Source organism: Mirounga angustirostris, unplaced genomic scaffold (assembly GCF_029215605.1).
Source record: "Mirounga angustirostris isolate CCGP_5_RB_7025 unplaced genomic scaffold, mMirAng1.0.hap1 SCAF_4, whole genome shotgun sequence".
NCBI lineage: Eukaryota > Metazoa > Chordata > Mammalia > Carnivora > Phocidae > Mirounga > Mirounga angustirostris.
The window spans coordinates 189,194,399-189,206,756 of NW_026991712.1; the positions used below are offsets into that span (position 1 = coordinate 189,194,399).

At 50.1% G+C, this 12,358-nt stretch overlaps 1 protein-coding gene across 1 annotated transcript in view; it reads left to right on the top strand.

Moving 5' to 3' along the window:
• The first annotated feature begins 1,655 nt into the window (after positions 1 to 1,655).
• The window catches only part of CFAP74 (cilia and flagella associated protein 74), a 56,526-nt gene continuing 45,823 nt past the window's right edge, over positions 1,656 to 12,358 (top strand). The window contains exons 1-5 of the mRNA XM_045899178.2: positions 1,656 to 1,750; positions 7,483 to 7,567; positions 7,675 to 7,821; positions 9,824 to 9,922; positions 11,626 to 11,730. Coding sequence (XP_045755134.1) covers positions 1,684 to 1,750; positions 7,483 to 7,567; positions 7,675 to 7,821; positions 9,824 to 9,922; positions 11,626 to 11,730 — 503 coding nt within the window. The 5' untranslated portion in view covers positions 1,656 to 1,683. The remainder of the gene's footprint in view (positions 1,751 to 7,482; positions 7,568 to 7,674; positions 7,822 to 9,823; positions 9,923 to 11,625; positions 11,731 to 12,358) is intronic.

Consider the following 12,358-nt stretch of genomic DNA (forward strand, 5'->3'; position numbering starts at 1 on the left):
AGGAGGAACATTGTTGGCATTTTACAAGATGCCTTAAAATTCTGTCTCTCAGAATTGTAACGCATGATTGTTTCTTTGTAGCATTTTAAAAGAATTACTAGCATTGACTTATTAATGATTTATCCAGGAAACATTATTAGGCTTTGAAAATATTTTTCAGGGAATTATTCTGAAGTAATTGTTAAATCAAGCAATGAAAAACAAATTCATCTACAATTTTAGCATCTCCTACATACTATCAACATTCCATACTAAGTTCTACACAGAAAAGCTCCTAACATTCCCAAAATGATAACCAAAGTGTAATGAATATTCTGAAATTTCTTAAGAATTGCTTTTGAGGGGTTCCTGGGTGGCTCAGTCAGTTAAGCATCTGCCTTCCGCTCAGGTCATGATCCCACAGCCCTGGGATTGAGTCCCACATCGGGCTCCCCGCTAAGCAGAGAGTCTGCTTCTCTTTCTCCCTCTGCCCCTCTCCCTGCTCATGCTCTCTGTCTCTCAAATAAATAAATAAAATCTTAAAAAAAAAAAAAAGAATTGCCTTGAACTGTACTGTAACATACATCACATTCTATACCACGCACACATCTTAAATATTCACTGGGATGAGTTTGGTAATTATATACACCTATGTAACCACCTCTCCAAACAAGCCCTAGAACATCCCCCACCCACCGTGTTCCTCATGCCCCCGCCCCATTCCCTGCCTTTAACCCAGAAACCACTATCACTGACGATTAGTTTTGCCTGCATTTGGGTTTCCTCGTTCTCTTTTGTGTCTGGCTTCCTGCACCTGACATAATGTTTCTGAGATCCATCTACATGTTTGTGTGGATCAGCTTCATTCTGTCTTGTTACTGAGCAGTGTTCCATTCTCACACTGATGGACACTTATGTTGTTTCCAGTTGGGGGCTCTATGAGTAAGGTTGCTATAAACATTCATGTACAAGATTTTTTTTAAGGACATATTTTTGTTTCTCTTGGGCACATACCTCAAGTAGGATTTCTGGGTCCCACGGTAAGTCTATGTCAATAACATTTAGTGTTATGACTTAATATTTGTGTTTTTGATTTTAGGCATTCTCATAGGTATGCAGCCGTATCTCATTGTGGTTCCACTTCACACTTCCCCCGTGACTAATGCTGCTGCATGCAGTTTCACAAGCTTATTGGCCATTTGTGTATCTTCCCTTACCATGTCTGTCCTAAAATTTCTGTGCCTTTTCAGTTGGAGTTTGGACTTTATTTATTTTTTTTTTAAGATTTTATTTGACAGAGAGAGACACAGCGAGAGAGGGAACACAAGCAGGGGGAGTGGGAGAGGGAGAAGCAGGCTTCCCGCGGAGCAGGGAGCCCGATGCGGGGCTCGATCCCAGGACCCTGGGACCATGACCTGAGCCGAAGGCAGTCGCTCAACGACTGAGCCACCGAGGCGCCCCGGAGTTTGGACTTTATATTGTTGATATTTAGGGGCTCTTTATATATTCTGGATGTAAGACTTGTCAGGTTTATGTGCTGCAAATGATTTTTCCTAAGCTGTGGCTTTTCCATTTTCTTAATGTCTTTTTACAAGAGAAATTATTAATTCTTATGAAATCCAATATTTATGTTTTTTTTAAACTGTGACCTTATTCATCTATATCTGTAATAATTTTTTTTGTAGATAATTTCTGCTTCCCACGATGGAAGAAGATGCTAGCCTATTTCCTAAGAAGGAGCTTTTGGACAATGTCCCGCTTGTGGAAAATGGTAATAAGGTCTTTTCACAAATAATAGGTGTTTCAGCAACAATGAAGATAAATGATGTGCTTCATAGTTTCCCTTAATTCCTTTTCTTCAGAAAGACTACATATTTTAAGCTTACATTTTTTTCTCAAAGAGGAAGCTTATATTTTTCTGTCTTCAGTTGAAAGAAAGATAAATTATGGCTGAGAATCTTGAAAGTAGCAGAACACAGTTTTCTAGTTCTAACATCTTTATTGAGAAATATGATGCCATTTTTATCCCAATCCTTTGAATATGACCTATTTTTGTTTTCTTTCCCTGAAAGCTGTTAGATTAAAAAAAATCACTGATAATCTCAAATTTTTCTAAGATATGCTTTGATTTGGGCTAGTGCTGGGCATCAGGCAGGACAATCCAACCTGGACTAATTTCCTTGGTCCTCCATTTAACCCCAGCATGGCTCCTTTCTCAGTACTGAAGTGAGGTTTAATGAGGCATGGTGATGTGAGGTGAGGTTAGGTGAGGTATTGTGAGGTGAGGCAAGGTGACGTGATATGAGGTGAGGTGGGGTGTGATCAAGTGAGATGTGTTGAGGTGTGATGTGGTGAGAGGAGTGAGGTGTGGTGAAGTATAGTGAGATGAGGTGAGATGAGTTATGGCATTGTGAGGTGTGATGAAGTGAGGAGTGATGAGGAGAGCTGATGTGAGGTGTGGTGAGGTTAGTGAGGTGAGGTGAGAGGATGAGGTGTGGTATGGCATGGTATGGTGATGTGAGCTGAGGTGAGATATGGTGTGGTGAGGTGAGCGGGGTTGAAGTGAGGTGACCTGAGGTGACATGAGGTGCAGTATGGTTTGTGGTATTGTGAGGGTTGGTGATGTTTGGTGAGGTGAAGTGAGGTGTGGTGAGGTGAGGTTTGGTGAGGTGAGGTGAGGTGTAGAGTGTGGTATGGTGATGTGAGGTGAGGTTTGGTGAGGTGAGATGTGGTAAGGTGAGGTGTAGTGTGGTGTGGTTTACAGTGTTGTGAGGTGTAGTGAGGTTTGGTGAGGTGAAGTGTAGAGTGTGGTATGGTGATGTGAGGTGAGGTTTGGTGAGGTGAGGTGAGGTGAGATATGGTAAGATGAGGTATAGTGTGGTGTGGTTTACAGTGTTGTGAGGTGTAGTGAGGTATGGTGAGGTGACGTATGGTGAGGTGTGGTGAAGTGCGGTTTGGTGAGGTGAGGTGTGGTAAGATGAGGTGGGGTATGGTGAGGTGAGGTGAGTTCATATGTGGTGAGGTGAGGTGTGGTGTTGTGAGGGGAGGTTGAGGTGTGTGGTGAGGTAAGGTGAGGTATGGTGAGGTGAGGTATGGTGTGGTGTGAGGTGGGTGAGGTGTAGTGAGTTGTGGTGAGATGAGGTGTGTGGTGTGTGGTTTGTGGTGGTGTGAGGTGTGGTGAAGTGTGGTGTGGTGAGGTGAACTGAGGTGAGTGAGGTGAAGTGAGGTGTGGTGTGGTGATGTGAAGTGAGGTTTGGTGAGGTGAGATGTGGGAAGGCGGGGTGTGATTAGGTGAGGTATGGTGTGTGGTGTGGTTTGTGGTGTTGTGAAGTATGGTGAGGTGAGGTATGGTATGGTGCAGTTTGTGGTGTGGTGAGGTGAGGTAAGGCATGGTGAGATGGGTGAGGTAAGGTGAAGTGAGGTGAAATGAGGGGAAGGGAGGTGTGGTGAGGTGTAGTGAGATGAGGTCAGGTGAGGTGAGGTGTGGTGTGGTGAGGCGAGGTGAGAAGTGGTGAGGTGGGGTAAGATGAAGTGTGGTATTTTGAGGTAAGTGAGGTGTGGTGAAGTGAGGTAAGTGAAGTGTGGTGAGTAGAGGCAAGGTGTGGTAAACTGATGTGAGGTGTGATAAGGTGAGGTGTGGTGAGGTGAGGCATGGTGAGGCAAGGTGAAGTGAGGCATGGTGAGGTGAGGTGAATTGAGATGAGATTAGGTGAGGTAAGGTGAGTTATGGTGAGGTGATATGTGGTCAGGTGAGGTGTGGTATGGTGAGGTGTGGTGAGATGCGGGAGGGTGAAGTGAACTGATGTGAGGTATGGTGAGGTGAGGTAAGGCATGGTGAGATGAGGTAAGATGAGTTGAGGTGAGATTACATAAGGTGTGGTGAGGTGAGATGAGGTGAGGTATGGTGAGGTGAGGTGTGGTGAAATGAAGTGAGTTGTGATGTGGTGAGGTGAGGTGAGATGTGGTGAGGTGAGGTGTGGTGAGGTGAGATTAGGTGAGGTGTGGTGAAGTGAGGTGAGGTGAGGTGTGGAGTCACGTGGTATGGTGATGTGAAGTGGGGTGAGGCATGCTGTAGTGTGGTGTGGTTTGTGGTGTTGTGAGGTTGGTGAGGTGAGGTGTGGTGAGGTGAGATGAGGTGAGATGTGTGGTATAGTGATGTGAGGTGAGGTGAGGCATGGTGTTGTGTGGTGTGCTTTGCAGTGTCATGAGGTGAAGTGTGGTGAGGCGAGGTGAGATGAGGTGAGGTGAGATTATGTGAGGTATGGTGAGGTGAGGTGAGGTGTGGTGAGATGAAGTGAGTTGTGATGTAGTGAGTTTAGGTGAGGTGTGGTGTGGTGAAATGAAGTGAGATGTGGTGAGGTGAGGGGAAGTTAGGTGAGGTGAGGTGTGGGAGACGAGGTGAGGTGTGGTGATGTGAGGTGTGAGTGGAGGTAAGATGAGATGAGATTAGGTGAGGTAAGGTGTGGTGAGATGTGGTAGGATGAAGTGAGCTGATGTGAGGTATATGAAGTATGATGAGGTGAGTGTGGTGAGATGAAGTGAGTTGTGGTGTGATGAGGTGAGATGAGGTAAGGTGTGGTGAGGTGAGGTAAGGTGTGGTGAGATCAGCTGAGGTGAGATGAGGTGAGGTGAGTTGAGGTAAGATGAGGTGAGGTATGGTGAGAAGAGGTGAGATGAGATGAGGTGAAGTGAGGTGTGGTGAGGTGAGGTGAGGTGTGGTGAGGTGTGGTGATGTGAGGTTTGGTGAGGTGAGTTGAGCCAACATGTGGAATGTGGTATGGTGGTGTTAGATAAGATGAGGCATGATGTGGTGTGGTGTAGTTTGTGGTGTTGTGAGGTTTGGTGAGGTGAGGTATAGTGAGGTGAGGTCAGGTGAAGTGTGGTGAGGTGAGGAGAGGTGAGGTGTGGTAAGGTGAGCTGAGGCTAGGTGAGGCATGGTGATGTGAGGTGAGGTGGTGTGGTGAGGTGTGGTGAGGTGAGGTGAAGTGAGGTGAGGTGTGGTGTGGTGTGAGGTGAGGCAAGGTGAGGTGACATGTGGAGTGTGGTATGGTGATATTAGGTGAGATGAGGCATGGTGTGGTGTGTGATTTGTGTGTTGTGAGGTTTGGTGAGGTCAGGTGTGGTGAGGTCAGGTGAAGTGTGGTGAAGTATGGTGAGGTGTAAGGTGAGGTGAGGCGAGGTGAGGTGCAGTGTGGTGGGGTGAGGTATGATAAGGCGCAGTGTAGTGGGGTGAGGTGTGGTGAGGCAAGGTGAGGGGAGGTGTGGTGTGGTGAGGTAAAATGAGATGTGGTGAGATGAGGTGAGGTGAGGTGTGGAGTGGTTTGGTATGGTGATGTGAGGTGAGATGAGTCATGGTGTGGTGTGGTGTGGTTTGTGGTGTGAGGTTTGGTCAGATGAGGTGTGGTGAGGTGAGATGAGGCGAGTTGTATGGTGAGGTGGGGTGAGGTGAGGTAAAGTGAGGTGTGGTGGTGTGAGGACAGGTGAGGTCAGGTGAGGTGTGGAGTGATGTGGTATGGTGATTGAGGTGAGGATAGGCATGGTGTAGTGTGGTGTGGTTTGTGGTTTGTTGAGGTTTAGTGAGGTGAGGTGTGGTAAGGTGAGGTATGATGAGGTGAGGTGAAGTGTGGTGAGATGAAATGAGTTGTGATATGGTGAAGTGAGGTGAGGTAAGGTGTGGTGATTGAGGTGAGGTATGGTTAAATGAAGTGAGGTGAGTTGAGGTGAGATTAGGTGAGGTGAATTTAGATTAGGTGTGGTGTGGCGATGTGAGGTGAGGTGTGGTGAGATGAGGTGAATTTAGATTAGGTGCGGTGTGGCGATGTGAGGTGAAGTGTGGTGAGATGAGGTGAAGTGAGATTGGGTGAGGTATGGTGAAGTGAAGTAAGGTGAGGTATGGTAAAGTGAGGTGAGGTGAGGAGATGATGTGAGATGAATCGAGGTGAGGTGAGATTAGGTGAGGTATGGTGAGGTGTGGTGGTATGAAGTGAGGTGAGTTGAGTTGAGATTATTGAGGTATGGTGAGGTAAGGTAAAGTGAGTTGAGGTGAGGTGTAGTGAGATGAGGTGAGTTGTCATAGAGTAAGGTGCGGTGAGGTGAGATGAGATGAGGTGAGGCGTGGTGATGTGAGGTGAGATGAGGTATGGTGAGATGGTATAAGGCATGGTGAGGTGAGGTGAGATGAGGTGCAGTGGGTTGAGTTGAGGTGAGATTAGGTGAGGTATGGTGAGGTGAGGTGAAGTGAGGTAAAGTGAGGTGAGGTGAGGTGTGGTGATATGAGGTAAGGTATAGTGAGGTGAGGTGAGGTGAGGTATGGTGAGGTGAGGTGTGGTGTGGTGTAGTGAGGTGAGGTGAGATGAGGTGAGGCGAGGTGAGGTGAGACTAGGTGAGGTGAGGTGGGGTGAGGCAAAGTGAGGTGAGTTAAGGTGAGGTATGGTGAGGTGAGGTGTGGGATATGAGTAAGGTGAGGTAAGATTAGGTGAGGTATGGTGAGGTGAGGTGAGGTGTGGGATATGAGGTAAGGTGAGGTGAGATTAGGTGAGGTATATGGTGAGGTGAGGTGAGATGTGAGGTGTGGTGAGATGAGGTGAGGTGTGGTGTAGTGAGGTGAGTGAGATGAGGTGAGGTGAGTTGAGGTGAGATTAGGTGAGGTATGGTGACGTGAAGTGAGATGAGGTGTGGTGATGTCAGGTATGGTATTGTAAGGTTAGTTGGGTGAGATGAGGTATGGTGAGGTGAGGTATGGTGGAGTGCCGTGAGGTAAATCAGTGCCCACCTTTCCATCTTCTAAAATTGTATAGGATTTTCTTGTCCACTTTCTTTCCCGTGTTCCTTGTGATTTGCGTTGATGCCTTTTTAAATTCCTTTCCCATCATTTTCACTGAGATTTAATGAAGGAGTGGCAATATATGCTATTGGATATTTCCATTGGCCATGTTTTGCTGGAAGTCTACAGAGATTCTCTAAGACAATATTTCTCAAAGTTTTCTGTCAGAGAACCCCTTTACATTCTTAAAGATTCTTGAAGACCCAAAGAGCTTTTATGTTGATTGTATCTTTTAAAATTTACTGTATTAAATATTAAAGCTGAGAATTTTTTATATTTATTCATTTAAATTAGCAAAACTAAACCTATTATATGTAACAAAGAATCTGGTTTATCAGAAGACAGTTGGATTCTCATATCTCCATCTATGTGAGTCTGTTGTGATATTATGTATCATGTGGCCTTTTGGAAAACTCCACTGTACACTTATGAAATGAGAATTAAAAAAGACAAATGATGTTTTAGTATTATTAGGAACATAGTTTTTTATTTTGCAGACATTCTGAAAGGATTTTAGGCACTCCCGCCAGGGATTCCTGGGCCACACTTTGAGAACCATTGCTCTAAGACACCATCAGCATCATTGCCCATCAGTGTGAGCTTGTCTGGATCTATACCAGTGCTTCAGACTTGAATGTCTGTATCTGCTCTTTGTTTTTTTCTCTTGCCTCAACTTCTAGAAAGAGACGAACTAGAGGACCCAGAGTTTGAGGTTGAATTTCTTCCTCAAGAAGCTGGGAACAGTGCTGACCCGGGATGCCTCTGGTAATCAGTCTGGGTGGGCAGCTCGCTTCCTCCCACCCCAGCCTGGGCATCCTCTGCAGAAAGGTGGAGCTGGGCTGCGAGGGCAGCTGTGTCCTTTCTACATTCAGCCCCGAGAAACAGCACAACGCTGATGCTGATATAAGTAAGAAGAAAACAGCCATCCCCGATGGACTCCAGGCAGGCCACCTGCGAAAGGCCTTGAGCCACCTAGAGAAGTTGCGCGAAGAGAAAGAGCTTTTCATTCAGAAAACCAGGTGAGGGGCGCCCGGGCGGCTCAGTCAGGTAAGTGTCTGACGGGCTGAGGTCGTGATCCCATGGTCCTGGGATCAAGTACCACACTGGCCCGGGGACCCGCCCGCCACCTGCTCCCCGGCCACCTGCTTGGTGCTCGGTGCTCAGTGGGAATCTGCTTCTGCCTCTCCCTCCGACCCTCCTCCCCACCCCTCCCCCTTATTCTCTCCCTCTCTCCAATAAATTTTAAAAGAAAAGAAAACCAAGCTAGTGGTGGGCGGACTGGGCCGTGGCGGGGACAATGGTGAACGCCACACGTGGCGGCAGGCGTGGCAAGTGGTGGGCGTGGCGAGTGGTGATGGGCGGGGCCATAGAGAGCTGTGGTGAGCGGAGGGTGGGGCGGAGTAGTGGGTGGGGCAAGCCACAGTGGGCGGGGTGAGCGTGGTCAGTGGCGAAGGCGGTGCGTGGGATGAGCAGCAGCGGGAGTGAGCTGTGGTGGGCGGGGCAAGGTGGCACAGGGCTGGTGGTGGGTGGAGCGACCGATGGTGGGCGGAAATGAGAGGTGGTGGGCGTGGCGAGCGGTGGGCGTGGCGAGCGGTGATAGGCTGCGGGGAGGGAGCTACAGTGGGCGTGGCGAGCAGGGAACAAGGCAGGATGGTGATGAGCGGCGGTGGGGGGTGGGTGAGCGGCGGCGGGCGGGGTACCCTTTTTCCAGGAGGCATTGATCGGGCCAGCCCTCTCACCCTGCTGACCCCACAGGCCCCACAGGGGGGACCTTGGCCATCCTTGATGGACAGACTTCCTCCTGCCTTCTGGGCTGTCACGTAAAGCATGCAGAAGGTACCCACTTTGTTCCTGCTGGGCCTGGGCCTGGCTGGTGACCTGTCTGGGTGGGACTTGCCCTCAGATGGTCCAGTCCTGCCCTTACAGGCCCCTCCAGCTCCATCAGCACTAACACTGATTCAGCGTGCTCCCCAAATGTCTGTGAAAAAAAGCTGAAACATACAGAAAAGTTGGAAACTTTTGGAAATGGTTATAGCTATCACCCGTACACTACTGTTAACCCTTTCCTGTCATTTCTTTCTCTGTGTATGTGTGCATTTATGTGATTTCTTTTTGCTAAGTTGTTTGAAAGCAAATTGCAGAAATCACAATACTTTACTCCTAAATACTAAACATACAAAAACATCTTTGTGCAGAACCTTGGCTTGGTTACTTCCCCTAAGGAAACGGACATCTCCTTGCCACCGCATACCCATCCGTATGGCAGTTCCCTGCGTGTCCTCCAGGCATCGTTTAGAACTAGTTTGGTTCTGCTGTTTTAATCACAGGAGCTAGAGTTTTGAATCGGAATTCAGTCCAGCCCCACACATTGGTTGGTTGTCCTGTTGGTTCTGTGAGTTCTAGAACACTGAGGAGGGGCTACAGCTGTGTGCCCTGTGCACAGCCCTCCCAGGCCTCTCCCTGGTGCCCAGTGTGGGAAACAGACACAACCCAATTGGAAACAAAGAAACCTCCAGGTACAGGAGGAAGCAGACTAGCTGCCCTTCAGTGTGGGAAATGGACACAACCCAAATTGGAACCAAAGAAACCTGTCATCACAAGACAAGAAAGCTGATGGCCATGAGGTCAGGATGGCCATGATGGCCAATGAGCTCATGCCTGAGTTCATTCATTTGTGCTGGTTCATGTTAATTCTCATTTGGGCTGAGGTCACACAGGTGACTTTCAGAAAACAGATGTCCAAGACCCTGATCATGCAACTTGATTAAGTGAAAGAAATCCTTAGAAGACGTGACCTCAGCCCCTGGCCTGGGTGAGGGGGACAGACGACCATGGCCCCTAGCCTTGGCAAGAGGAGCTGGAGGGAAATGCCAACATGGTCTGTGAGGGCCTAGTCCTCGCACTGCCCTGAGCCCCACTGTCCTTTTCTGAAGATGCGTAACAGTCAGAGGCACCTGGGCAGAGCATGCAGAGAGACTGGACTCCAGAGAAGCATTTACCTAGATTCTGGCTTGCTTTCAGAGGAGAGCTGCGTGCTTGCCGCCAGAGGATGGATCTCATCACCAAACAGCAGGCGAGCGTGTCGGCTGAGGTGGCTGCGGAAAAAGAGGCCAACAGCACGTAGGTCATGCGCACTGGGCGCCGAGGGGGGCAGGAGGTTGGGGATCACCAGTGCAGTGCCACAGAGAAGCATCTAGTCTCCCCCGAACCATGATCTCTACTAACACCTGCAGCCATTAGGTACACGAGGAAGACTAGCTGCCCTTCAGTGTGGGAAACAGACACAACCCAAATTGGAAACAAAGAAACCTGTCATCGCAAGACAAGAAAGCTGATGGCCATGAGGTCAGGAGGGGTGATCACTTTGAGGCAGGTGTCCAGGGAAGCCTCCTGGGAAGTTACCTCCAGGCTAGGACCTGAGTGACAAAAACAACTTGCCTGCAATGACCAGGAAAGAACATTCTGGGGGGTGAGGGATGTGCAAAGCCCCAGGAGCGCCCAAACAGAGGGGCCACTCTGTGGGGACATTGTAGGGATACCAGTGGGCTAAGGGGAAGAAACATCAGGACTGGGCTTTGCCTTGAACGGCCAGCTAGGTGGTACCACTACCAAAACTAGGGGGCAGAGCAGGGCAGGCAAGGGTGTCCGATATCTGAATGGCTACCGCACGGACACACCAGCTGGGAGCTCTGCATGCACCTGGGGCTGGCGTCCACAGATGCGCCCTGAGGTCCCCCTGTGAGCCAGATGGCGTCCATGTGCTTCAGCCCTGTAATTTTACAGCAGCCCTTGGAGGGACTTAGGGACACTAAGTGACCTGCCCAAGGTCACCCTGCTGAGAAGGGACGCAGTGGGACTTTGGCGCTCTGAGCTGGAGTCTGAGAGCAGTTGTCCCACTTGCTGCCAGGAGAGGGAAGGGCGCCAGCCACAGAGGCGAACACTGGGCCCCACTGGCCCCAGGAGGACAGAGGGGCTCCTGGCCGCTGGAGGCGGGAGTCCTAGGGGCCACAGGACAGACAGGACGAGGAGCCAGCTAGCACATGGAGCAATAGCTTCGTGAGGGCTGCAGCCCAGGCCCCCGCCAGGAGAAACAAGCTCTTTTGTAGGGTTTTGAAATCCACCTGATTCTATGGCACATAGCAGGCCAGGTGTCTGGAAATGATGGCCCGACTGACCAGCTGCTCGAGACCCACTCCCCAGCTGTACATGCCTGGGGTCCTGATCCATGGTATCCACACAGCCAGGTCCTGTGGTCAGTGTCAGCCTAGGCTGTTCCCACAAGGCAGCCCCACCGGCCACCCTGTTCAGCCCAGCATCCCCGTCATTATCTCAGAACACACCTGGGCGCTAGGATGACTGGGTAGTGCACCAGCCAGCCCCAAGTCCAGGACGCAAGAGGGGAAGGACATGAGAGGATGCAGGGTGGGCTCAGAACCTAAGAGTCTTCCACTGGCTTCTCAGCCACGTGGCTGCTTACGGTCTTGGGGCGGGTGTGCTGGATCCTTCCTGGATCTGAATGGGCCTGCAGCTCCGACGGGCTGGAACCAGGGGAGCCGGCTCCCTGACCCTGGAGGAAAGTGAGCAGTGGCGTGACCAGGGCGGGTTGTCTAGCAAGTTCTGTGCCCGGCCAAGCAGCCAGCAGCGGGCATAGGACCTCACACCCGTTGCCATCCCCGCTGGCTGGTTTAGACAGATCTCTCTCAGGAAGATGAAAAGGCCAGGTGAAGGCCGCCCTGGGAAGGCCTCTGTTGGGTGGCGGCTGCAGGGGGCTCTCCCGGGGCCAGGCTGACGCCACCCCCCACCTCCCTCTCCCGACTCAGCAGTGCAGCCGTGGGCCGCCTCCAGGCGGTGTCCAGACGCCTCTGCACGGAGCTGGACAACGAGAGAGACCTGCAGTCAGAAATCAAGGCGCTGCTGCAGAAGAGCGAGTGAGTCAGGCGGGAGCGGGACGGGCCCTTCGGCCGGGTGGCAGGACACTGCCCTTCAAGTGTTGTGTGCTTAACCTTCCAGCTGCCCGGAAATTGGAAGGGAGCTCGTTAAATGAAATCATTGACAGGATAAGACTTCACATAAATGTTTCCCGCTTTCTCCACGTTTGTTTACATTTTTAAGAACTATGAAACCTGCTTCTTTTCCTTTTTCCCCTTTCCGGCTTTGGGCTTCCATACAACTGCCAACACCATTTTTTAAAAAAGTGTTTCAGGGGTGCCTGGGTGGCTCAGTCAGCTAAACGTCCAACTCTTGGTTTTGGCTCAGGTCATGATCTTAGGGTCGAGATGGAGCCCCGTCTCAGGCTCTGCACTCAGTGGGAAGTTGGCTTGAGATTCCCTCTCCCTCTCCCTCCAACCCTTCCTGCTTGCACTCTCTCTCTCTCTCTCAAAAAAAAATTTTTTTTTAAGATTTTATTTATTTGACAGAGCGAGAGAGCACAAGCAAGGGGAACAGCAGAGGGAGAGGGAGAAGCAGGCTCCCTGCAAAGCAGGGAGCCTGATGCGGGGCTCAATCCTAGGACCCTGAGATCATGACCTAAGCTGAAGGCAGACGCTTAACCATCTG